The 27,076-nt window shown below is 42.9% G+C and overlaps 4 protein-coding genes, 1 long non-coding RNA gene and 1 other non-coding gene across 6 annotated transcripts in view; 3 read left to right on the top strand and 3 right to left on the bottom strand.

The window, feature by feature from the left end:
* The first annotated feature begins 4,834 nt into the window (after positions 1-4,834).
* The window catches only part of LOC121300310 (endosome/lysosome-associated apoptosis and autophagy regulator 1-like), a 40,554-nt gene continuing 18,312 nt past the window's right edge, over positions 4,835-27,076 (top strand). The window contains exon 1 of the mRNA XM_041228836.1: positions 4,835-5,138. The gene's annotated coding sequence lies outside the window, so the exon portion shown is untranslated. The remainder of the gene's footprint in view (positions 5,139-27,076) is intronic.
* On the bottom strand, positions 6,736-11,700 carry gpr25 (G protein-coupled receptor 25). Its single transcript, XM_041228837.1, has one exon. It carries the CDS (start codon positions 9,188-9,190, stop codon positions 8,075-8,077), a length of 1,116 nt encoding a protein of 371 aa, XP_041084771.1. The 5' UTR covers positions 9,191-11,700; the 3' UTR covers positions 6,736-8,074.
* Positions 12,747-17,841, bottom strand: LOC121300315. The gene is made up of 3 exons (XR_005947507.1): positions 17,049-17,841; positions 15,402-15,546; positions 12,747-14,146 (listed from the first exon to the last, which is right to left on the bottom strand). It is a non-coding gene; the product is annotated as an uncharacterized LOC121300315 (long non-coding RNA).
* On the top strand, positions 18,025-22,001 carry LOC121300314 (protein kish-B). Its single transcript, XM_041228839.1, has 3 exons — positions 18,025-18,142; positions 19,877-20,008; positions 20,638-22,001. Exons 1-3 carry the CDS (start codon positions 18,133-18,135, stop codon positions 20,718-20,720), a joined length of 225 nt encoding a protein of 74 aa, XP_041084773.1. The 5' UTR covers positions 18,025-18,132; the 3' UTR covers positions 20,721-22,001.
* On the bottom strand, positions 23,784-27,014 carry LOC121300313 (protein C1orf194-like). The gene is made up of 5 exons (XM_041228838.1): positions 26,840-27,014; positions 26,330-26,446; positions 25,951-26,066; positions 25,391-25,509; positions 23,784-24,999 (listed from the first exon to the last, which is right to left on the bottom strand). Exons 1-5 carry the CDS (start codon positions 26,921-26,923, stop codon positions 24,929-24,931), a joined length of 507 nt encoding a protein of 168 aa, XP_041084772.1. The 5' UTR covers positions 26,924-27,014; the 3' UTR covers positions 23,784-24,928.
* Positions 24,115-24,483, top strand: LOC121300406. Its single transcript, XR_005947531.1, has one exon.

Consider the following 27,076-nt stretch of genomic DNA (forward strand, 5'->3'; position numbering starts at 1 on the left):
AGTGTTTCTTAAAAGGTGAATCACTCGACCGGCATAAGGATCACTTTATTTTCATTTTTCATTATAAACCATTTACAAGAAATGACTGATACGGGTTGCAATTTCAGTATCTCTTATCTTGTGTACGGGAGTCATCTGACACAGAGAACACAGGGCACGACTGTAACGTTAAGAGCGTGATCTTATAACCAGAAGTTACTATGATGCGTGTAAAACGCAGTCGGACACACATGCACGTCACCCGTGCTTATTCAAGCACAATAACGCAGGACGGCAAGCAGACAGCAGACAGCTCACCCGATTGTCCTGGGGTGATGGTGCTGGTTCTTTTTCGGGTGGGTGTGAGCTTTGCTCCTGTTTCAGACGGGACTGTGCGCAATTATTGCATTATTCAATTAGGCGTGCCTGCCAGGTCGTGCAGGCTGTTATTATAATAGAATGCCGTTGGTTTGTTAAACATCATTTAATGCTGCAGGACAGGGTGGAGGGCATTTGTTGCAGCCCAATCCTGTTTGCATTATTGAAACTGTAATTTTCAAAACACTAACAGAAGATTCCGAAGCGTTTGCCATTGACTTATGAAGTTTCTTGTAATAAATTGAGCACTGTTAAATGTTTAATAGTGAGGGGTGGAAGCTTGACCTTCAATCCCTGGGTCAGTATGGGGGAACTGAGTCGACCCTGAGATTCCAAATCGAGGAGGAGACAAGAGTAAGAATCTTCATTTTAAACACATCCATTTTGCAGGGCAGTCTTCAGCCGCTGGTCATCTGAAAGGAGTTTTTTTTTGCCCAATACAACAGCTGCCTGTCCAATCTGATACTGAAATGGGATCCGTAGGTCCAGCCTGCCTGTTTCCCCACCCTTTTCCCGATGGTTACATGATGCCTTTGCCAGTTTACTCTGGTTTGCCATATTTTTCAATCTGCTTTAACGTACCTCTCTGTGCTCTACAGTGCTTGCATTGCTCCCCCATGCTTTCGCTGTGCTTTGTTGTGCTTTTCTATGCTTTTACTATGCTTTTACACACACATCAGAGAGTCGTAAAGACTATAGACCTGTCTCTTGCAGCTCTTATTTATTCATCAATTCCACCCCCACTCGGCACCTTTCTGCAGTTACCCCACAGGGCTCTACTGCCTCATCCAAACAGCATGGCAGGGAACCCTCAAAACAAGTGGGCTTCAGGCCAAGCGTTTCATCTCGTACCACACTCCATAGTGATAAACACCACGACCAAACTCTGCGTCGTGGGAGTTTATCCTGAACAAAAGCAGTCTATGGTGATGCTATAGTTTATCTACAGGGTCTAACACAGTGCTACTCAACCCTGGCCCTCGAGATCCAGTCCAGGTTTTCACTCCAAGCATGTTCCAATGTAGTTAATTGACGCTGTTAGGAGGCAATGAACTCATTTAGGATCTGGTTGGAATGAAGACCAGGACTGGTATAGATCTCGAGGGGCCAGAGTTGAATACCACTGCTCTAACGTAAGGAACCCAGACAGTCAGCTGAGGGAAAACGAAGCCACTTTTTCTGGAGACCTAGTCTGAGGTTGCTGTACCAAACCCCTGGTGAGCCGTGCAGTGTCCTGAAACCTCTTCTCCTGAAACCAAGTTCAAAGCGACATCCGACGGTTGTTCCAGCTCCGGAAACGCCTGTCGTTATTGTTGGTGCAGCAGGTAAGTTTGAAGCTTGGATTCTTTTCGCCCTAAAGGATGCTGAACTAATTAATGAGCTGCATTCTGCAACTGCACGTGTGAATTCAGAAAGCTGGCACTGGAAAGGGATTTTTTTTTAAAAAAGTATATTCTCTGCACATTGAGGTGCCTTCCTTTCTACCCCTTCCACGGTTTCACAGGACGGAAAATAGCAGACACTGGTATCCCTCGAAGCAAGCTAGTGTGGGAACATGTTAAACGGTAGGCTATACGCTTGCAGAGCGGTTAACCACATCCTCAAGAGGGTACTGGCTTGCTGGTGGAGACGCGTCTTAGCAGAGCGTGAGATTGTGACAGCCTGCAGTCATTCTGTGCCCTTATCTCTGAGGAGGTTACAAGTTCACCAGGCAGTATCTCGCTGTAACGGTAGGCCTCTCACCTGAACAGTGCTGCACCGTGTTGTCCGCTGGTTAAAACGGGCATCCTTGTATGGTGCCCTCTTTGAGATACAGCAGCGTGTAGATTTATTAGAACACCCCATTGCTTCTGTCGTATTGATTCGTTGTGCATGTGAAATCAAACCGCTGGATGATTTTGGAAAGTTGTCAAGGTAGGCAGATTTAGTGGTTGTCTAATTTAATTGACTTTAATAAGCCACATGTGCAATTTTTTAATAGGAAGAGAAAAAGAAGAGAGAGCCACACATATTCAAATGCATGAGTCTTTTTAGTTGTTTAAGATGTCTAATTTAAGCACAAAGTGGTCTAATTGTTTTTGGATTAAATATACATCACAGTGAAGCTGTTGAGTTTGGCTTGTTTAATCTCCATATATCCGAGGATTGCTTAAGTGCTTTACCGCATGTACCCAGCAGTGAGTAATGTCATACTGACTCATTTTCCACTGCTCGTCATTGGCGGCTCATGTAGGTTTTACTGCCCTCTTGAGGGCTTCATTCTAATTACACGATTTCCTGACCGAGAGGGGAACCGGTTCGTCCAGTAACCACACGGTCTATATTGAGGCCGCATTTTCAATACATTAGCAGCGCACACACACACACACACACACACACACACACGAGAGGAATTTAACCACAAAATGTTTTTTTTTTTTTTTAAATCAGAAAACAGACAAACACAAAGGCTTTTCTGGGATTTATTGTTTCAACCGGTCTAAAAAGAGAATTGACTTTGTTTTTTCTAGCATTGCCCAGGTATATACCCAACAGAAAGAAAGCCAGCAATGTTACCCCTGTACTGCCTGGCTACGGTTGATTTTTCCAACCCCAGTGGACTAGACGGCGTCGATATATGTTGTACGTTTAGTCATTAAAATGACTCATACTGACCCCCCCCCCACACACACACACACACACACACACACACACACACACACACACACACACACACACACACACACACACACGTCAGGGTATCAGCAATACAGAGGAGCTGCTAACCATCTCCTAGCCTAGCAAGTTAAAAACAGGTTGGTTTTGTTTTGTTTTTCTAACCCCTGCTTTAGTTTTATCAACATGCGCCTTTTGCACTGATAAGCAGCGGCTGACTGCTGAGCACTGAAATAGAAGTGTGAATTTGATAAGCGGTTCTCAGACCAATGAAACAGTGTCCTATACTGATGCTTGCTGGGTGTAACTGTGGCGTTGCTGAATTGCAAAAAAAAAAAAAAAAAAAAAAGAACAATTATCTATTTTAACGGGCTTGTTAAGCAGTTTTATTTCCCACACATTCATTTCTATTTATACCCTGCGTGCCAGTTTCAAAATGAGTTGCAAACGTAAGATGAGCAAGAAAGGGTATTGCCAAGCTGAACAGAATCACACGGGAATCCAGCGCGGAACACGTTCACACCACTCACACCCCCCCTCTCTTTACAATGCCATTTATATGAAAGACCACCTCCCAGACTGGGAGAGACCGCATCACTCTATAGACCAAACTAATCTTGCTTCATAGAGGCCAGTGAAACCTGCCGAAAATATTACATTAACATTTCAAATCCAACAAGAAATACTATATATATATATCTATATATATATATATCTATCTCTATCTAGCTATCTACTATCTATCTATCATTATCCTATATATATATATATATATATATATTATATATATATCTATATATATAATATAGGGTATTTCTTGTTGGATTTAAAATGTTAATGTAATGTAATATTTTCATATATATAGGTGTGTGTGTGTGTGTGTGTGTGTGTGTGTGTGTGTGTGTGTGTGTGTGTGTGTGTGTGTGTGTGTGTGTGTGTGTGTGTGTGTGTGTGTGTGTGAGTGAGTGTGTTTTGTTTTTAAATGTCTCAATATAAAAATTCTAGGTGGTGAAAACTTCTGGCCAGAGCTGTATCGTATTTCCCAAGATAGGAGAAGTTGCGAGCTGATCTTAAAGACGTGAAGCTGCCTTAGTTTATTCTGTAGAAATAGTGCGCTGTGAAGATTGCAAGATCCCTATTTGAAGTTATAGCAGCTTTGACCGCAGTATCCGAGCAGCATACTATGAAAACAACTTGAGGACCGGGGTCTGCTGAGTACAAGCAACCCGAAATGTAATGTAACGCGACAGCCCTCGATGCACGCAACTTGCTTTTATACTCTTAGGAAGCCAATCTTCCTTTGCCTTCCTTTCAGCCAAACCGTGGTTGAAATGCAGACTCGTGTTCTAGTGTCCCCTCAGACTGTGTGACATGAGAGCGCATTAGAACGCGTTTGCTTTCAAATCACCCTATAGGTAAAGGCAGAGGATTCCCATGGATTTGGCAAAGCTGATAAACAGCTCGGGAGCCATTCTGTCACGGAGTGGTTTGCTCCCGCTTTTGTTTTAATTACCAGGTCTGTTTTTTTTCTTCTTTAAAACATTCTTCAGTGATGAATGAGTAGAAGCTGCAGTTGAGTTTTGCGGGGATAGTAAATGCCATTGATTTCAATTTAAACAAAGCTGTTTTTTTCTGTGTTCCAGTACAAGGTCAACAGGGGTATTTGTATTTTAGTTTCGTATTTTTTTGTCATGCACATGAAGGCTCCTGGGTAGAAACCAGCGCTCGCAGACCACGCTGCAGTCCGAAACTCGTGAAGGCGACTCGTGCCATTCCGTGTGTGGTTAGAAACACAAACTTCTGAACTCTTTACATCAGTTCTTTCCACTCTGAAATGGTTTCGCAATCTTTTTTTTCTCACGAATATATTCTGTACAAAACACAGTGCTATCTTGTGGTTCTGTACATTGTGTGAGAGAAACACATTCACACACTTTAGAATTAAACTCTGTGATTCATCTGTGAACTCTTACCAGCAGAACAAGCGACCCACACATCTCCTCATGCACACAATACAAGTTTTATTTTTCTCTCCAGATTCTAACGGTCATTTCTAAAGATGTTGTTGCTTCGGGATGTTCTTTACGCGATTTCTTCAAGGCACGTAGATTCACACTGAAAACTGGGTGAGTGGATCTACACATTTTCTAAAATATCAGTTGTCGGGCTAGAATTGTAAAAACTAAATATATAAAACAAACATATATATATATATATATATATATATATATATATATATATATATAATATGCATTTTTTTTCAATCACTAATGTATTGGTGTCCTTCATATTCTAAAGACATACAGAACTAATGAAGTCTTAAGAACCACCATTATATTTTCTACCTCTGTTATGGGCAGAAGTGCTGCAGTACAATGCTATTTGTAGAACATTTTTTGGGCAGATTTTGAAACAATATTTACCACAGAGGGCTTGCTTTTAACCCAAACTGAACGGCCCTCCGGCCTGCTGTACACTTCTGTGTACTCGCCCTGTCCTTTGGATTGGATCCTTGCATACTTAAAAAAAAAAAAAAAAAAAAAACCCTATAGACTTTAATTAAGTCCTGTTTTTTTGAAAGACAATGCTGTTAATTTACTACAGAGCTGAAATCGAATTTTGCAAGAACCAAACAACTCTAAAATCGGAGGTTTTTAGCTCTGATTGGCAGATGTTCTGGTTTTTGTTTTAAACCAGTGATTTTGCTGCTGGCGTAGCTCAAACAGAATCTCAGCATAACTGTGGATTTCCCTTAAACTAAAAAACAAACCCTGTCTACACATTATGCTCTGCTGCACAGCTACAGAACATGTGATTATTGCAAACTGTCAAATGTTCTGTACACAGGACTGTAGACATATTTGATGGTACTCCGTTTTGAATAGCCACGGTTGTTCATATATAATTTGATCCCGTTTTGTTCTGGGTCACCTTTTGTTTTTAACAGGACCAGCGGAAACGTGTAAATACATTGTAGACACGAGCTTTCAATGCCACAAATGTGTCGTCTTCATGCGAGAAATGGAGTTTGGGAAATAATTCTGTGGTCATGCAAGCTATCGCCAAACCATATCGTGTTCACGCATAGACGGGTAGCGTTAGGCTGTAGGAGAACCGGGGCACCCAACAATGAAAGAGAAAAAAAACACAGGGGAAATAATGTGAAGAATCAGAACAGCACAGGGTCGCTGTGAACTTGCGGCACTAGTCCGAACACACCAGAACAATTCATCTACGAGTTCATTTACAAAAGTCTAAACTTCCCTTTCCTGTTTGCAACTGGTGTCTTCTGTGGAATACCCTTTTCTCTCTCACTCTCTGCACAATTTATTAAATATAATCCCATGCAGGCCATTTCAGTTCCACTTTCAGAAACAGTAATTGTGGCGTTGCTAAAGTAACGCACAAAGACATACTGACCTCTCACTCTTTATAGACTCCATTACCAAACCAAAAGTAAACAGCGAGGCATTGAGAATTGAATACCCACTTGCACTCTCCTTCTTCATAATTGGTCAGTTATTTGTGTAGCTTGAGATTTTGTTAATTATTTATTTGAGATGAAAGTAGGCTATAGGAGTTTTCTTTCCTGAAATTGGTAGACCTTGCTTAGAAGATAATAATAAATCTCAGTTGCTGTAATATGATGTATTTTAATCTATCGTAAACTAGAGAAAAAACGACAAAAATCATATTTACTTTTGATTAATTGAAACTCTAATATTTAATGCTATAATTACATATTTTTGTCAGTAGAAATTAAGTCAACTTACATTAAGTTATCTGTATTTGAAGGCTAATCATTAAGGCAGATTTTTAAATGTCTCATATTCGCAAAAAACATTTTTATATCAACAAATTCAAATTCTAACACAGACCTACATTCTACAAAGCAACTTGAAAATATATTACAAGGACACAATTCTAAAACATTGCAGCTCTATAAAAATAGCAATTGAACAACATCTATCTCCTTCATAATTATATTACATTTTAAATGCAAAAATACAAAGGGGTTGCAATATAATCATTTCAATAAAGAATACGTTGAAATATCAATGTGTATCTTAATATGCATAGCTAAATAATAATAATAATAATAATAATAATAATAATAATAATAATAATAATAATAATAATACACAGTCACCAGTACTAAACTGTAAATTCTGTAAAATATAAACTCAACAAATATGATCACAAACTCATTATTAATGGTACACTCATATAAAAAGGTTCTTAAATGGTTCTTGGATGTTGTCAAGGTTCTTTGAAGAACCTTTTGTGTCAGAAGAACCTTATACCTTATCAGATGGCTCTTTTTAAACTATTTGAAACCATTTTAAAAGGTTCTTTGAAGATCCAGAAAAGGTTCCCCTGTGACATCGGTGCAAAGAACCTTTTAATGGTTCTAGAAGCTTTTTTTTCGAAGAGTCTATGCGTGCATTCCGAGGATTTCAATTACAAAGTCTATAGTTGCAATTTTACATTTAGAACTCGCACTGTTTAAAAATACAATCTATACAATACATCACTATATTTAAAAAAAAAGTCATGAATTGGCATATATTTGTTAACCTCTCTCTGTACATTGATCTCCAAATGAATCAACATTTCAGTTCCACTACCTTTAAAAAAAATAACAAAAAAGCAACTCCCCCAAATATTACAAATAATACACACATTCTCTCAAGAAACATTTTACAGATTGTAATACAAATCTACAGGGAGAGACAGCGCGCGTTGTTTGCTGTTATTGAGTTATAAAACAATATGCATTTGCATAGTTAATAGTTAATTTAAATGTATCAATGATGTTTTTTTTGTTCAAAGCACTTTATAATGTGAAGAAACTCGACTCCTGGAGGCTGGAAGGGGTGTATTGATTGTGTGTGATGCGCAGTGCGCTGAATCTGCGTCTTCACGAAACACCGAGTGAAGTGCGAAACCGTCACTATCCATTTCATATCCTCCGTGTCTTCAAAGCCTTCTTAAACGTTTTCTTTTATATAAAATGTCGGTAAAACACCCAGAGACTACCATCGTATTGGAGACTGGAAATTCATTTGGGCTGCGTCAGAAGAACGGAAGGCAGGCGTGTCCTGCTTGCTGTCGAGCCCGTGCTGTCAGTAGCCGCGCCGGACACTGAAGGCGCAGTAGAGCGGTGGCTGGAAGAGAAGAGGCCGAGGCACACGTCCTTCGCGCGGTGTCTGAAGTGGTTGTCCAGCCAGAAATAGATGATGGGGTTTGCGCAGCTATTGAAGAAAGCCAGACACGAAGATATGACCAAGCCCCACCTGAGGGCGGTTTGGAGGGAGCAGGAGAGGGAGGCTTCCCGCAGATTGGACACGAGGTGGATGCTTTTGAAGACGTTGAACGGCAACCAGGAGATGACGAAAGCGGCGATGATGCTGAACACCATCCTGATGGAGTGCCTTCGCTTCAGGTCGGTTTTGGCGCTTTGGTGCAGGCGGTGGCGGCGCAGTTTAGCCAGGGTGGAGCAGTAGCAGAACAGGATAACGGCCAGGGGAAGGACGAACGCGAGAACCAGAGACAGCAGGCTGATGCTGCTGAAAAAGGTCGAGCGGCTATCTTCGCTGCAGATTAATCTGCCGTCCTCTTCCTCAGACACGTTTCTGTAAACGAGCGCCGGAGTGCCGAGCAGTACCGACGATACCCAGATGACGCAGCAGGTGATTTGCACGCACCTGTTGTTGCGTAGAAACCTCGAGTCCAGCATCTTGACAATGGCCATGTACCTGTCCACGCTCATGCACGCGAGGAAAAAGATATTGGAGTACCTATTGACGGCGATGACGTAACTGCTGACCTTGCAAAGGAAGTTTCCGAAATCCCACTGGTGGTCGTGAGCCGCCGAGACCGACCAGAGAGGCAAAGTGCAAACGAAGACCAGATCCGCCGCGGCCAGGTGGATGACGAAAGTATCCACGAGCCTCCTCTTGCAGGATTGCTTGGAATTGAGGATCAGGATGACGAGCAAGTTCCCCAGGAGCCCGATGAAGAACACGAGGAAGTACAGCGCTGGGATGAGATACTTCTGGAAAGGGAGCTGGGTGGCATCACACGCTTCAGTCATATTAAAATCAGAGGCGTTGTTGTTGTCATAGTTGTAGTAATAGTCGATATAATAGTCGTCTGACTCGCTGGTGTTTTCCATTGCTGACCGAGTTCAAGGAGAGGTGACTGTATTCTGAGTGCCCTGCAGTTTCAATGCTGGCAGATTGCTGACCGAGTTCAAGGAGTGGTGACTGTATTCTGAGTGCCCTGCAGTTTCAATGCTGGCAGATTGAACCTCAGAGGTTTAAAATAAGCTGTGAAGTCACGTGTCAGCCCCTTCACCGCCGCTGTCATGTTTGCAAAACTGCATTAGGGTTCGTTTTGTGGGCAATATTTTTTTTGAAAGGGTAGAAAAACAACTGATAGGCTTTATTTTTGAGCGGATACAGCTATTGTAGCGCATTTCGTCACGCTTCCTGCCGCTTTTGTGTGTCTTTTCTTCCTTTCTGGGCTTTTCACAGCTGCGTGGAAATAGGATTTACGTGCGCATTCCTTTGAAAGTATGCACGTGCCCAGGTGTTTCCAGAATCGTCACGACAAGGTTAGAGCTGTAATCGCCGACAGGCTGTAAACAAACATAGTGACGTAACCGGGATTTTTGCATTACCAGTAAACTTTATCCTCTCAGTCCAACAAACCAAAGACCGCCTCCAGGACTGTAGAAAGAGACACTTTAATATTGCAGTGATATGAGTAGTTACAGCACTAGTCCATAGCTCATATACAGATGAAGTATTCTTAATTATGCGATAAAAATAGAATCTTTCTTTTTTTTAATAACAAAAATGTAATTCCTTGTTTTGAAAAATGAACGTCACACTTAACTACACAAACTAACAATGATCAATTGAATACAAATAGAATTCCAACTCGTATTAATAAATCCAATGACTAACGTTCCGACTAGAATTCTAGAAGGCTGCTGGTCAAAACGTTTGTCATTGAATTTATTAGTTTTTTTTTGTTTTTTTTCATTATTTCTAGATCTCCGGTTACAGCCAGCTGATTTCTATTAGAAAAAAAAAGCCTGCTTCTAGTCGAAATGATATATTATATAATAGTTGTCTATTTGTTATATTATATTGATTGACAATTCTATATCACAAGAACAAGGTGTGCAAGACAAGCGCCGGACAAACCCATCCCTTAGATGCCACCTTATAGACTTCGGAGCAGATGTATGAAGACAGTGCGGGTATAAGCATGCATGTGTTCTTTTAGGTTGTGCTTGTTTGCTATTCCCCCAGCTGAAGCAGAGGGTTATTCGTGTATACTCTGCTGCAGCTCCGCGGTTCAGCATCGATCTGTATTTTTAGCATGCTGGGTGTACACATTTCAAATACGTGCTGTGTTTCTAACCACACGGGTCTGGAGCTGTCATTGTTGATTTTGTCATGATTGTTTTAGCTGTTGCCATGGCGCTCTTTCACATCTTAATGCACAGATGATAGGTATTGTACAAACAATTAGCACTGCGGTATCCGGCTTGAAATTGTTGATTTGTTTTCGTTTTTAATTACCTTTAAAATGGAATATTTTACTATAACGAATATTACAAGACGAGCCCCCAAAACCGCAACTGGCATCATCAACGTGAGACGACAAGTAAGACAGCGAGACTAATTTATTCTCTTTTTTTTTTCAGATTTTTACCGAAAAGTTCCCGGGTTTTACAAAAGCGTTTGGTGGGTATTTATCATTTCCACCCGTATTTGGACATTCAAGCAACAGCAAATAATTCACACATAGAAAATCCATAATTTTACCCTTTTGGGAAATGCATTTATATATAAAAAAAATAGTTTTAGTGTCCAAGACGAGGTTTGGTACCTGGAAGGTGCAGCGATTCTAACACGGGGGTCCGGAAACTCTCTCGGCTCAGGGCCCCCCTTGTAACGTCACGGATTGAGGACTCCCGCTCGTCTGGAATCTGCCGCAAAGGTATTTCATATGCACGTACAGAAGCCAAGTTAGAAAACAACACCAGCCATAGCGTGGGGCATCTACAAAAGCTGGCTCATTCCTGTAAAGCTGTAATAATAAAAGGGTCTACAATGAATACAGTTTCCTGTAAAGGTCGGTCCTGTGTTGTGATATTTATTTTCAGCATGTGTAAAGCCCTGCTATCTGAGCTAACCACTGTGAAGACGCACAGCAACGTTGCAGTTCAGCACGGTTTGTCTCAATACGTTTACCCGCGCTTCACCGTGCTTTCAGTGTGTTTCTCTACAATTAGTTTTTGCTGTAAGCTGTGCTTGCAGGTGTGTTAAAACACAAACACAGAAGCGTACTGGTGTGTACAAGTCTGTGGTTTTGGCAGGAAAGGGACTGAAGCAGGTAACAAAAGCAGCAAGAAAAACTGATAAAAAAGGAAGAAAAACAATTCGATGAACACATTTAAACGAAGAACTCAACCAGAAACACGTTTAACCAAGTCATTCAGGCTCTGACATTAAATTACTGAATAGCCCTGTGCTATCTGATACAAGTCCGCCTGCAAGCCACCTGATTCAGGTCACTCAAACGCAAGCAGGGACACGAAAAGACCGCGCCCTCCCGCTGCAGAGCTCCGGGGTAAGGAGGCAGTGGTCTTGATCGGAGGAATCCGCGGGGTGTCAGCGGTGATGCACACCCCATGACGAAGTGTGTGACAGTAATGCTACTAATACAGTACACTGCCTGCATTTCTGTGTGTTTGATTCTTTGGACGAGTCTGTTTTGAGATGTTTCTGCCGGGTTCATGTATAGAACGACTCTGGTTTCATGTGAAGGCGTTTGCCGAAGTGTCCCTTAATGTTTGATTCATTTTTATCTGGTTTTACGCGGAGAGTCTGAAGATGTGAGACAAGCAAGGTTACGCTGTGCTAGCAGAAACCCCCAGCAGTGTGGCGTTCGCACTAAGAGCTGAAAGCGCAGGAAATGACTGACTCTCCCAAACATCTACAATCTGCGCTCTAGAGATTCGTAAACGCGGCGCTCAAATCGTGGAACAGGAAAGCGCTACTTCTGATGCGGATTTTATGCATATAAAGTTCTTATTTGCAAAAAAAAAAAAAACCTAATGAAAATGTGGAAATTATATAATTCTCTCCAGTCAGACAAACAGGTACCGAGGTAACGTCAAAATTTGCTACCGGTAGCAAAATATGACATGTAAAAGCGTCAAATTTTGCTACCTGTAACAAAAGTTAATCTGCAAGTATAAACGTTTTTTTTTTTTTTTGGGTCAAGTTCCCATTTTGTCAATTTTTGTTAGGTGTTAAGTAGCAAAGCAGAAATATATATATAGTCTTGAGTTTGTTACATTATATATTTAATTGTAAAAATTTGATTATAATTGTTGTTGTACTAGCCTTAAGTGTGGAATTCACACCATGAATATTATTATATATTATATAATAATATTATTATTATTGGAACGGTTTTGTAAAATGTTTTCACATGAATTCCTTATGTACGTCTGTCGCATATCAGTACGGTTCGTAGGGTTTCGCAAGAAGTGTGCTGTTTATATGTTTTTTTATTATAATATATATAATATATAATATATATATATATATATATATATATATATATATATATATATATATATATATATATATATATATATATTAAATTTCCATAAAAAAATGGGGAAATAAATAAATAAATAAATAAATAAAATACATATGAACAAAAATCTAAAAGAGGCCTATTCCAATGTACAGAACGGCCTCTGCGTAAAGATGAGTTTTAAGCTTTGATTTAATGCATGTATGGAGTCAGCTTTACGCATTTCAGTTGGGAGATTGTTCCACAATACAGGTGCATAGTGACTAAAGGCTCTTTCAATGCAAGAGCTGCGTTACAGTACGCTTTACCGGCCGTTAGCATCAGCTGTCTGTATTTAATATCAAACGAATTAATACATGTCGAGTAAAATGTAAACACAACGGGTACTTTCACATCCAAAAAAAAAAAATAGAGAGCAGATTTCAAGGGGGGGAATCTACACATGCGCGGTGCAGGTTGAAAATAGCCTGGGCATGCGCAATACGCACAGTAAGACCTTTTTAACGTTTGCACAGGTAGCCTAAACTGACGTCACAGCTGGTCTGGTGCGATCGGGCCACAGTTAACCCCCGCTGTACCGAATTACCTGGAGGTTAGACATGACTCTGAGAGCGCTATTGAGGCCGTATTGAGGGTTCTAATAACTCAGTCGGTTTGAAGATCGGACTCTCTTGAGCGTGTTCACGGGGTTCTCAGATGAAACGGGTCAGAGGAAGCGCTCTCTTTGAGGCAGATCAGATTTGCTTGTGGTTTCCTTGGATGGAATTACCGCATCTCAGGCGCGAGCTGTGTATCTTTTTTTTTTTTTTTTTCTTTTTCTTTCTAGACTACATCCGCCTGGTGGTTTGCAGTTTGAAAACTTCCGCTCGACACCCGCAGGTGTTGCAAACAGACGCAAACAGGTTTAAAAATAAAATCGAAACATTTTGCAAACTTCTAACGTTAAAAGTGGAATTAGATTTTTTTTTGTTTTTATTGCAATCGTTGAAGAATAATTTACTGAACAGTGCTTGCAGATATTTGAGTGCATCCTTGGTGTCACGAATCACACTTTGCATAGCAGCCGTGATATTCATGTGACACAGCCACCTCACATTTCTTTGCCTAAGATAGTTTGCATCATTATTTAACTTAATATGATAAATCCCATTTAACATCATACAGCACCATCAATCAGAATCTAAAAGCCCTAAACTGAATTATGCACCTTACTGTGCATGAATGCATACCTACATACATGCACACACTCATAAACATGGCATCATCTCATGATGAAGAACCCTGGAACCCTGAAGTTTATTTTCTCTGTTTGAAAGGGGCTGTGTCTCCTTGGCAGGTTCGAGTGATTCGAGACTCCGGCCGTGTTTTCCCTCTCCCTCCTGGTGATCAAGCAGCTCCTACCCTACTCCCCATTCAGTTTGAGCCGGCAGAGATTCTCCTTCACTTTCACAAACTCAGGCACCTTCTCCTGGTCTTCTTTCGGTTTCATCTGCTCCTGCTCGTACTGCAAAACAGAGACAAGGATCATCCCATCAGGGAATGCACGGACAGATACAGAGGAACTCACAATCAGCTAATGATCTTGGTTTCATTACAGCATTTAGCACTGCGCAAGGTGTTGGGGCCGACTTACAGGGCTTTAAGGAGCATTCTGTTAGGGTGTGTCACTGTAAAGAGCGTTCCTGTGAGCCGAGCCCCCTCTGGAGGCTCCTGTGTGCTGCTCATACCAGCTCCAGTTTCTGCTAAAACTCCTAAACTGTCCTGGTGAACATGGAGGCATATCCTTGTGTGAGGGAAGTATTACAGAGAACTCTATTAACGTCAGCTAGGGTTACTTGTTTCACAATCTGTTTGGAGGATCTAAAACAAAAAGAAATGTTCTTGCATAGCAATTAAAGGGAAGCTTGAGAGGAGAAAATACTATCTGGGTTTATTAAGAAACATCCCACTTTCAATTCATATGCAATTCCCTCCTGTATAAAACAATGAAAAAAATGCAATGAAAATATATTTATTATGTGTCTAAAACTACTTTTTTCCCAGCTATGTTCAATAGTTCATGTGTGAGAGGGTTAAAAAAACAACATTTTGAAGCGTGTTCTTGGAGGTGTATCAGTTTGCTGCTCTGATATTTTGAAGCGTGTTCTTGGAGGTGTATCAGTTTGCTGCTCTGATATTTTGAAGCGTGTTCTTGGAGGTGTATCAGTTTGCTGCTCTGATATTTTGAAGCGTGTTCTTGGAGGTGTATCAGTTTGCTGCTCTGATATTTTGAAGCGTGTTCTTGGAGGTGTATCAGTTTGCTGCTCTGATATTTTGAAGCGTGTTCTTGGAGGTGTATCAGTTTGCTGCTCTGATATTTTGAAGCGTGTTCTTGGAGGTGTATCAGTTTGCTGCTCTGATATTTTGAAGCGTGTTCTTGGAGAAGCGTGTTCTTGGAGGTGCTCTGTATGGAGGTGTATCAGTTTGCTGCTCTGATATTTTGAAGAGTGTTCTTGGAGGTGTATCAGTTTGCTGCTCTGATATTTTGAAGCGTGTTCTTGGAGGTGTATCAGTTTGCTGCTCTGATATTTTGAAGCGTGTTCTTGGAGGTGTATCAGTTTGCTGCTCTGATATTTTGAAGCGTGTTCTTGGAGATGTATCAGTTTGCTGCTGTGATCTCAGTCACTGCTCGCTCATCTTGTTTTCTGGTAGATGTATCAGTTTGCTGCTGTGATCTCAGTCACTGCTCGCTCATCTTGTTTTCTGGTTTTGTTACGCACCGTCTGCAGCTCAGAACAAGCTCTCTGTGCAGGTCCTGGTGGTTTTGTGATTCCAGGACGGGGCTGTTTACTTTTCTGGGCTGAATTAAATTCTGGGAGCTGTCAGTGTCCAGGTGAGAGGGGGGTGTTCTGATGCTGTAGTTTTCTGTAAGTAAGAGATAGGACAACACTCAAGAAGCAAAGTGCATTCAAGCACAGTCAAACCATGGCAAACTACAAGCATTGTGAGGCACAGCGGCTCTCCAGATAGGGTCGGGGGTCCCACAGGCGTGCGGACAGCTTGCTGAGGAGGTCCCCATGAAATTCTGGAAACTGATCAAGCAACGTGAATATTTAACGAGAACAAAAGTGTTCTTTCACCCAATCGTGGCAAATATATACACACTGAGTAGAATGATTAGATTTGACAACTAAATATCTACATACGACATACACTGTACAAAACAAAATACAACAAGTTACACCAATTATACATTGTTATTTTCAAAAATAACTGTTTGGCTAGTATGCAAATTAATTAATATAAATGTAAAATGCTAATTAATTAAAATACTTGTAAAAGAAACCAAATTAGAATATAACCTAGCTGCATTTTAACATGTCTGCACAGTGCATGGTGTGAAACATAAGAGGGCGGACTGCCCCCTTGTGGCCCTGGAGCCAACAGCAGCCCTCAAACCACAACTACTGTGTCTGCTGGACTACTAGAGTAGGTACTGGATACTGAAACACAGATCTGTACCTTTGCTTTGCCTTCTGAATCCAGTCTTTCGCATGCGTCGCAACACAGACAAAGAGAAAACAGCAAGAAAATTCATGCAGGAAACGATTTCAAACTGTTACACTTTTGCAAAATACAGTGCAGATTTTCTAAAAAGTGGGTTAAATGTCAGAGTAGTTGCACGGTAGTGAAATTTGGAAAGCGCAACAGATGTCCATTAAAAGATTAAAGCCGATGTGACTCAGATTACACTGTTAATCTCTGTGATTGCTACTGTAGTGGGGAGGGGAGGTGTGTGGACTACAGCAAACATGCACACTGACTCAAGACCCCTACTGTAGAAATCATTAAAAGTGTCTAACATACATTAACACAATAAAACCAACTTTATTTCACGGGACACTTTTTATCAGCTAGCTTACAGAAAAATGAACATGTGATACATTTTCTATTAATACAATGACTATACAAGCAGTGCGCACGTTTATTACAACACCCCATTGCTTGTGTTGTTGCGATTTGTTTAGCGTATGAAATCAAACCACCGTTAACGAACAGCTTGGAAAATTTGGAAAACAAGCAAATTAGTGACGGTCTGATTTAATTGATGACTTTAATAGGACACACGGGCAATTCATTTAAAATAGTAAGAGAAAATGAACACAGAGCCGCACATGGTTGGATTAAGATATCTAATTAAACCACAAAGCGTTTCTGTATGACTGTCGGAACAGCACAGGACTTGTGTGTGAAATGAATTGTAAACTTGCTCTTATCGACGCCTGTAAAGTGTGCATTAAGACCAGTATTGGCATAATGAAACGCCACCTTACTGTTTTAATGTACCCAACAGGCAGTAAAACGAGACTGTTGTGTGTAGCTGTCTCTCGCAGATAAACAAGCAAGCCCAGACTTCCTCAGCTCACCTTCTTTGCGTGTAATCCTCCCATGGTGGTTAACGGGACTGGGTTTCCTCACAGCCGTCTCAACCGAACCGTTCCTCTGCAGGAATCCTGCACCCAGAGAAAGCCATCCGTGTACTAAACAAGCAAAGCTAACTCTTATACGCGGCTATAACATGCTGAAACCCTGCATTGAAGCTGTGTGTGTTCGCAAGTATGCCCACACACTGAATCTATAGTTAGATCCATGAAATCTCATTATGGTACGGGGCTGATCCAGTTTAAGCGCCCCGGAGCCACGATATTCAGAGATGGAAGACGATTAGTGTAATTATCACGGACAGCTTCGGTACTGTTCTGTGAGGTAACAAAGTACAAACTATTACACCTGCTTTGGGAGATAAAACATTCAATCTGACCCACAGAGACACACGAGCCTTTAATGGGATCTGCTTTCAACTTTCAAAATGCAAACGTCAGCTTTCAAAATCAACTTGCGCGCAGGTCACGAACCGGCGCGTCGTACTTTGTGTTTAGATTCAATCAACTGAATATTATTTTCTGTTTTGAAACCTGTCTTCTTTCAGCTGGCACACCAGAGAGGTACCCCCACCCTGCAACCTCATTTATACCAGTAAGGAATGCCATGCAGAGGCAATGCGTGCTGATCGGGAGCTCCATTCAGAACACAGGGGCGCTTTCATATTTCTGTTATGACTAAAACAGAAAATGATTTACGAAGTTAGTCTAACAAGAAGGCTACAGAATAAGTCTCACTGCCTGTGCAACAGGCATTAGGACCCCCTCCTGGTCCCACGTAGACTGCACAGTGAATGGGCGAAGCTGTGAGATCCAAGAAAATCGTTTTTCTTTTATTGTCTGTGCAAATAACAGCTGCAACCACAAGCGCTGGAGTCTGCAGGGTTGCGCTCCGGCGAATTCCTGCTCTGATCTATTGCTCCTCCCTGCCAGGCGCTGCATTGCTCTGCGCTCGACTGGCCCGTCCTGGTGTGTTTCCTGCGTGAAGGGAAGAAGCAATCATGAGATAATAAACTGCGTGTTAAAATCACAAATCCGGGGCACAGACGCGTCTAAACACGCATGCAACATGACCAACGGTAAGCTGGCCGCGCCGCGCTGTTAAACGCGGCAGCGTGTGGGGGCACTGGGGACGTGCGAGGGGTACACTTTGCAAAGCAGGAAGCAAGTTTTCTATTTTGAGGACGTGGCCGCTGTGATGATAATATATAACCGAGCAGGCCGGAATTGATGTTGTTTACGCTTTCACGAAACCTGTTCTCTTCTTAAAAACCGTCTCCACATGGCATGCCGTATTAATATTAAACCCGTGTGTGCGTGTTAATGACCGGGGTTGAAAAGGCATTGTTTACATTCCCTTTAACACACCTCTGTGTGTTTTTATCTGGCCGCGTATTATTCCCCCCTCCCTCTCTATGGCGGTGTGAGTGGCTGTGTGGTGTTCTCTGGGGCGGTGCGAGTGGCTGTGTGGTGTTCTCTGGGGCGGTGCGAGTGGCTGTGTGGTGTTCTCTGGGGCGGTGCGAGTGGCTGTGTGGTGTTCTCTGGGGCGGCGCGAGTGGCTGTGTGGTGTTCTCTGGGGCGGTGCGAGTGGCTGTGTGGTGTTCTCTGGGGCGGTGCGAGTGGCTGTGTGGTGTTCTCTGGGGCGGTGCGAGTGGCTGTGTGGTGTTCTCTGGGGCGGTGCGAGTGGCTGTGTGGTGTTCTCTGGGGCGGTGCGAGTGGCTGTGTGGTGTTCTCTGGGGCGGTGCGAGTGGCTGTGTGGTGTTCTCTGGGGCGGTGCTGGGGCGAGTGGCTGTGTGGTGTTCTCTGGGGCGGTGCGCGAGTGGCTGTGTGGTGTTCTCTGGGGCGGCGCGAGTGGCTGTGTGGTGTTCTCTGGGGCGGTGCGAGTGGCTGTGTGGTGTTCTCTGGGGCGGTGCGAGTGGCTGTGTGGTGTTCTCTGGGGCGGTGCGAGTGGCTGTGTGGTGTTCTCTGGGGCGGTGCGAGTGGCTGTGTGGTGTTCTCTGGGGCGGTGCGAGTGGCTGTGTGGTGTTCTCTGGGGCGGTGCGAGTGGCTGTGTGGTGTTCTCTGGGGCGGCGCGAGTGGCTGTGTGGTGTTCTCTGGGGCGGTGCGAGTGGCTGTGTGGTGTTCTCTGGGGCGGTGTGAGTGTTCTGGGTGGGCTCAGGGTCACACACAGTGGTTGAGCTGGGGTTGAACTGGGAACCTCCTGGTAACAAGCCCCTTTCTTTAACCACTGAACTACCAAGCCTCCTATGCAGACCCAAGCTGTTTACTTGCCAAATACAATCGTATTAATCAGAAAGATCCCTCAGATGACCTAAACAATTGTTTGGAAGAATTCTTTAAACTTTTACAGACAGAGCCCTTAAAATGCAGTCTGGTTTGTCATGTTGAGAAATCTTAACCCAGGGCTGGAAGCAGAGCAGGATCCAGCATTGGCACTGCCAGGTGCCTCGGCCAGCAAAGTGTTCATAAGAGTCCTTATATAACCCTGCTCAAGAAAACCAAACAAGAGTACACGCACAATAGTGAAAACCCATCAGAAATAATAATGATCTGAACCAGGAATCGGACCTTGTTATAGTGGAGCTCAACACAAAAACACATATATACCAGAGACTCCGAGCCAAGCTGTGTCATTGTCAAATATCTGAAAGTTGCATTTAGGTTTTATTAAAGGACTGCGAAGGTATGGAGGTACGTGTCATTGCCTCTTTGCTCCTGTGCTTCAGAAAGGGTGTTCCCATTCGTTTCTTTGCATTGATGTGTTGTCTATACCGTACGTTGTGAATTCACTGTGTCCCCCTTGTCTTTGGCAGTGTATTCATTCGACGGCATCCTCATCTTCGGCTTGCTCTTTGTTTGCACGTGTGCTTACTTGAAGAAAGTGCCGAAGCTGAAGAACTGGCTCCTATCGGAAAAGAAAGGCATCTGGGGGGTGTTTTACAAAGGTGGGTATCGTTCTGTACCGCGTGGCATTGGCCTGGGCATTCCTGTGGGATGGGACGGCTTCTCCTCATCACACCACAGCACATGGTGCCGGCCAGCTGAGCTCAGCGCGGACGCCTGCAGGGCTTGCCCTCCAGGGGGCGGTAGCTCACTCTGGAGTTCCTGGGTGTGGAAGAGGAAGCTGGCTCGGTCGTGGGATTGGAGGGCGCTCGCTGAACCTTCACTTCTCCTGAGCAGCTGTGTGGAGAACTGCTGCCTTCAGGGGAGAAGAATAATTGGACATTCTAAACTGGGGGCAAAATCAGGGGGTAAAGTAATTGCACTCAGTGTTTCAAAATAAAATATGTGTTTAAACGAATAATAGAATATTCTTTCATTTTGAATTATGTGGAAAACAAAAGTTTACTTCATACTGGAGTACATTTGTATCTTGTTATTATTTTTAAGGAATGCAGTTCTGTGTACAGCGGAATGGGTGTTATTTATTTCAGATGTAATTTGTGCCTGTTTTTCTGCAGTCGTGTATAAATTCTGTTATATGAACAAAGGCAGTGTTTGTTTCAGCATGGGCCCCAGCACTAACACAAAGACAGTTCTTGTAAAATGAGTTTTGGTTTGTTCTCTTCTGCAGCTGCGGTGATCGGAACGAGACTTCACGCCGTGGTCGCATTGTCCTGCGTGGTGATGGGCTTCTACGTCTTGTTTATAAAATGACCTTCATGCAGGATTCAGGGGCGCAGAACGGACAACAGACTGTGTGTGACGAGACCTGTGTGTGCAAGGCTGAGTTCCGGTTCTTCTTGGTGGTTAGAAGAGCCAGGTGACGAGGGATCACCTTCTGACAAGGAAGAATTCACTGCAGGGGAACGATTTAAATACTCGCGATGTTCTCTTTTAATGTACTGTTTTTTTCGGGGGTGGGCAGGGGCTGATTTTGTTATGTATTTTCTTGATTTCCTGAAGTAATGCATACTGGAACTCATTACAGTTCCGCATCTTCTGTGTTCCGCTGTTGTGAGGAGGTGCTGTTCTGTTCCGGTTGCCTGCTGTAGACGTAGTGTAGACCAGATCGTCTCTGTTTCTTTTATGTTGGTACCTTCTTGTGCACAGCAGTGTATTGGCAGAAGCAACGCAGGTTATGTGCATCTTGATTAGCTGTCCACATAGTAGTGCCGCTGGCTCCTGCTGTAATATGTGTAGCAGCCAACTGGAACTGAAGAGCAGCTACTGAACTCGGAGGAAAGCACCTTCACACAGACGAAATAGACACAATATTGGAGTCATTGCAGTAAGGGTGATGGTAGTGAAAAAGCTAGTGGGGAATATTAAAAAAATAGGAACCTGTAATTTGAAGTTACTGCACAGCGCACCAAGATTATATTGTTCTCCTGTTATAATTTGACAAATCCGTACATCAACAGTTTCAGAGTGACGGATATCAGAACGCCGTTTCCTGCGTAACTGTCGGGTTCTAGTGTAAGTGCAGCGGGTACGAGAGACCAGCTTACTTACCGTCTGGAAAACGTGATGTTTAAAAGAAGTGCCCACAGGGTTTCTGTTTGCCAACTCTGTACGGTTAAATTGATCTTAAATAAAAATTAATGTCTGCCGGTAAATGAGAAGAGCGAGAAAGATGCCGTTAGTTATTCTCCCAATTCCAGTGTGCATTACTGCCGTTCACTGTGTGTTTGTCATGACCCAAACTGTCTTCATTTTGAAAACACTAATATGTGAAATACCAGAGCAAGCTGGGCTCGTTCCACGCTGCTGTGCTGACAGGGTGCAGGGTGTGAACGAGGAAGAATGTCATTTGAAAAGTGGTGGGTTCAGCAGGGTGTCTCAGGCAGGTGCACTCTGACCTCGAGCGTGTGCTGGGACGATGTTATTTATCACGTGGCTGTGTTTAGATTTTAGGGCTTGCTGTCTCATGTAGCCGTGTTAATACAGATTGAGGGTGATGTTTTCTTTATTAAATCATTGAAAGAGTGTGCTTCAGAAGTGGTGTAACAGTCTTGTGTGCTCAGTGCTTTGCATGGTCTTGCAGGTGCTTTAAGAGCTACAGCTGCTGCTTTTAAAGTAACGAATGATCACATTAGATGCTCACATAGAAGCGAGATTCTTGCCAAGCCTGTGTCTTAAAAAGGCATTGTTATCGGTGCTTTGCAAAGAATTTCACTAAAATCAAAGAGCTGTCATTGAACATGGCTAAATCAACTGGTTATGATTCTCGTTGTGAGCCACGTTTCAGAAATCTGAAGAGGGAGCAGTACAACAGAAAAGATGCTTTCAAAACATGATCTTTAATAATGTGGTGGCCTTCACTGGAGTTTTCCATACAGTAGCTTGCTCTCCGTGTACTGCTACAGAACAGAGGGATTAACGAGCAGTTTTGTTGGATGATTTCTGGGATAATTGTCCCACACACTGATAGTATCAAGGAACGAATTCAAGACTGAAAACAGCCATGGTGAAATAATCATCATCATCATCATAATAACAATTGAAACCCGACCCTGTGCTGTGCACACTGACTCTCACAACACATGCGATGGAGCTGAGCGACTGTGCCGTTGCGAGAGTCTGTTACTGCTGCTGCTTGACGTGGAAACCTGGCGCTGTCTGTGAGCGGTTGCAGCAGCAGAATGTGTTGTGCAGATTCTTATTTCCGCGTGTGTCAGATTCTGCCCAGCCCAGATTGTGCAGTGTGGTCTGCAGTGTGTTGATTAACATCCTGTGATTAAACATTAAAGGATGGTGTTGTTAAAGATGGAGCTCACTGTAAAAATAATGGATACAAAGTAGAAAAAATGACCTTAAAAATTTTAAAAGTGCACCGGTGGGCAGTTTGAAAAAAATAAGAATGAAGCAACAGACAAGTTAATCTCTGCAAACCTCGATCTCTTGCACTTTGTGGAATGATCAAACACAGCTCCGATGTGCCTTGATTTAGTCACATTGGCTGATTTATATCCTCAGCTTGATTAGGAACAGTTGCACAATGTGGAATTCTAAACAAGCGGTCTGTTTGAATGGCTGTGGATACCAACCTGAATCGGGGCCTCGATGTGAATTTCATTAGATGTGCCAGACCTAATCCCATCACTGTGTTTCACACGAGTGCAGGCAGTTCACACTGTGGCAGCAGATCGGGGGGGGGTGGTCACACCTGTTTTTGTGTTAGAACGCTCTCTTTCAATAACAAAGGGGGGGGGGGGGGACAGTTCTCTGCTACAATTTCTATCTACTAAAAAATACAGTTATACACTACCCCCCTTTATATTTATAGATAAACTGTCATTTGCCCCAGTTGTCCACCCTTTACCCATAAACTAGTACATTGAAAGTAAAACCATATTGCTTGCCTGTGAAGATTTGCATTAGACTCCCACTGAATTGTCATTTTACAGTACAATACAAACCATATACAATCCATTAGCGGCTGTTTATCGAGGGGTCCCTTAGTTTGCGTTCTGTGTGCTAGCATTGATGACAATCTGTTTGCATTGCCCAAAGCTGTCTCCACCTTTTAAACTTTTAAAAAACTCTCCTGCTACTCCTTGCACCAGTGGAAGTTGATAGAACAAGAAGCAAAAATAAATAGATAGATTCACAGATGAAGGCTTTTGGCCAAAACATTCTTCTCCGTTCTCTTGTAGATGTGGTTTGTCATGATGGTGTTGTGTGTAAGTCAGCACGTTTAAAGTTCACTCACTGTATGACACTACAACAGTTTATCTGTCTTTTTATAATTCTACTTAGATATTGAAAAATGATCTCTTCTACCAAACCGATGAAGGGTAATAATACGGTACCCTGTCATTAAATCATCTTCACAGTTCGTAATGCTGTTAACACTCAGCTGCTAGATAATAAGCTTTATTTTTTAGTATTACAGTGTTTTTGGACACTTGTATTATCAACAGTACAGTACTTTATTGTAGGGAGGGATTCGAATTTGTTGAGAGTGTGTGTAGTTTCGTCTTCCAGTCACAAGGGGTCGCCAATAGAAGAGGACATCGTGTTTTTTTTCATTGACTCGCCTTCCTTTCCGGACCAGGATGCATTGCAGCACTGTTTAAGAACACGCTCTGTGGCCTTGGCTTGCAGACGCGTGTGGAGTGGGAGTGGGAGTGGGAGTGGGAGATGTGTGTGCGTGTGGAGAGTGAGCGATGTGAGAGAAGTGTGCTTTTGTTTTGTGTGACTGGTAATTGTAAACTTGTATTTAAAAAACTACACAGTGATCTTATTTGATCAGGTCAGAGTTTCAGCCTTGCTCTGGTGCTGAGATGATAAAAATCCGACACGCTAGCTAAATATTTAGCAGTGTGCGTGAGGCAATTTCGCTAAATCAAGGCAAATCCACGATGGTGGTTCTGAAGTGATGAGTTGATCAGATATACTAGTGCTGGGGCCGGATTCGGGATTCATTCCGGGTCTGTTACCCTGGCCGATGAGTATAGAGGCGATTCTGATCAGACCATACGTGCGCGTTTTCCTTTTGCGGTGTGTGTGTCTTAGTGTCTGTGTGAAACTGAAAATGGTGTGGGCGAGAACATACGCGCAAGTGATTTCAGAGATAAGGTTTTTTTTTTTATATTTGGTGTAGAGAAGCGTGCTAATAATAATTAAAAACAATATTGATCGATACTGTGGCTGCAAGGTGAATTAATGACCACTCTCAAAGTTATATTGCTGGTTTTAATTCATGCATCTATTCTGGGAGCAGCACAATCACGTGTTCATTGTACAAAATGCACTTTCAGAAATGCCGTGTTCACAGTGTTTATTACAGGCGTGTTCACAGTGCTAAAACAACAGGGTTTGCGTGCAGCGCCAGAGCGCATTGCATAATCTACAGTGCATGCATGACAAGAAGAGAAGCGAGCACTACACTAATACATCCAAGCACCCTCGCTCGATTATTAAACGGAGTAAAAGCCGCCGTCGTGCTTCCTCGAGTATCCCCGGTTAGTAGATGCGTTGTGATGGCTTTCTGCAAAGACATACACGTTTTAAAACATTACAAAACAGCAGACAGATGGTCCTAGAACATCCTTTTAAATACAGACACAATAACCGTGTCCTTGCTTTCATAGCTGTGAAGTTAGAATCTAGTCATTTTCCAAACCCCTAACTGAATGTGCAAATCACATGACAACATAAACCCTGCCTGGCTGATTTAACAGCTCTGTGTGTGCGCTTCATACCACAAGCGTGTCTGTTTTATTTACCGGCATTGCTGTTTAAGTGTACACCCCGCTTGTCACGCAGAACTATTAAACAAGTTCGATTGTGCGAAGTTTAGAAACACTGAAAGAAACTTAATAAAGTCATTGACAAACGTTTGGGACTGGAAGTGTTTCCCGGTGTCTGCAGTGACTCACCTACAGCTCCGTGTGTGCTGTGGATTGATTCTTTCTGGGGGTTCGTCCAGACCCTGATGGGAGTTCTTTGGAGTTCTGGTGGGGCAGGCGGTTCTTTCACTCGGTTCTTCAAGATTCTCCTGCACCCATAATTCAGAAACGTGCACGTTCTTTACATTAACATTATCACCGAGAACGTGTTAAACACGCTCTTATCTACGAGGTACTTCATACACACTGTATATAGCGCTTTATAGGCTATGTATGAGCAACAGACAACACACATTCAGTGGATACGGTGTAGGGCTTTATCCAAGGAGACTTACAGAGGCCAGGGTGTGTGAACTGTGCATCAAATGCAGAGTCACTTCCAACAGCGTCTCACCAAAACGGAGCGCAAGGGAGGTTAAGTGACTTGCTTCAGGGTCACACACAGTGAGCCGGGTTTTGAACGGGGGACCTGCTGGTTACAAGCCCTTTAACCGCTAGACCACGCAGTCTCCTTGTCTCACGGTGTTTTAAAAAGTGTTTTTGCTAAACAAGACCTATGGTTTATTCCTTGCTGCTTAGCCGGTCCTTACCCGTGGTCATCGCTAAAGGTTTCTTTCTGAAAGAGGGTCTCGTTCGTGTCTCTCAGGAATTCCTCATGATGGTTGTACGTGGTCTTAAGATGGAAATCCAAACTGTCTCTCGGTGCCTGCAGCAAAGCATGAAGCAAGATCCAGTATGCGTTTAAACTGAACACAGCCATGTATTACTGAAACGGACTCTTACTCTTCAGCTGCGCCCGGCAGCCTGGGGTCTCCCACGGAACACCCGAGGCGGTGACGTCACAGAACAGGCTTTACCTTGCATCTCTGGGCATTACCGTGCTTACCCGTGCTTTACCCGGCTTTGCTATGATTTTCTGCTATAAGAAACGCTCACAAGGGCTGTAGTAAGGCTCTGTTAATAACTTACCTCTTGGTCGAAGTGAAATCTTTCTCTCCTGGCGCTGGCCAGGGTTACTCGCGCGTTGAGGCGGTTCCAGGGATCCTCCTGCTGCGCCAAGTGCGTGGGTTTGGAGTGTGGAACTTTCTGCATCGTGACGGTAAAAGCATGACCCCGTTATCTCTTATCAATGCATCTTCATATTCATCTAAACTCGACCGGTATGCATTAGATACAAACAGCAGTTATCTTGCATTTGCATACACAACTTTGATAATAGGGTTACAAATCCAAGTGGTAAAACGTGCGTATTCAAAAAAAAAAAAAAAAAAAAAGAAACTATATTGTTGTCTTTCATAATCTTTCTATTTTCATAAAAATAAATAATTCCTGAACAACTTTACATGTCATAGCAATACTACACATTTCAACAGAGCAAAGCATAATGCATTCACTGCAATATGGAATAAAGCAACACGTGTAACATAAAGCCATCCCATCGTTTCCTCTGTGGAGTTAACTTGCACCACCTGTAATTACCTTCGAGCGGCTCCTTGCTCCTCCGAGGTACATGTCATCGTTTTCTAACTTCGGATAGGGGTAGGGGTCTCTTGTCGGGGGCATGTTGAATACACCTCTGGAACTCCACTGACTCGAGATGAAATAAACCGACAGGGGCAATGTTTACTGTCTCCGCTGGGGTTGCTAGGAGACCACTGTGACGTGTAAATACTGCTCAGCACGCCACCTGTAGCCCAGCAGCCAGAACTGCAGTGC

The sequence above is a fragment of the Polyodon spathula genome, chromosome 25 (assembly GCF_017654505.1).
Source record: "Polyodon spathula isolate WHYD16114869_AA chromosome 25, ASM1765450v1, whole genome shotgun sequence".
NCBI lineage: Eukaryota > Metazoa > Chordata > Actinopteri > Acipenseriformes > Polyodontidae > Polyodon > Polyodon spathula.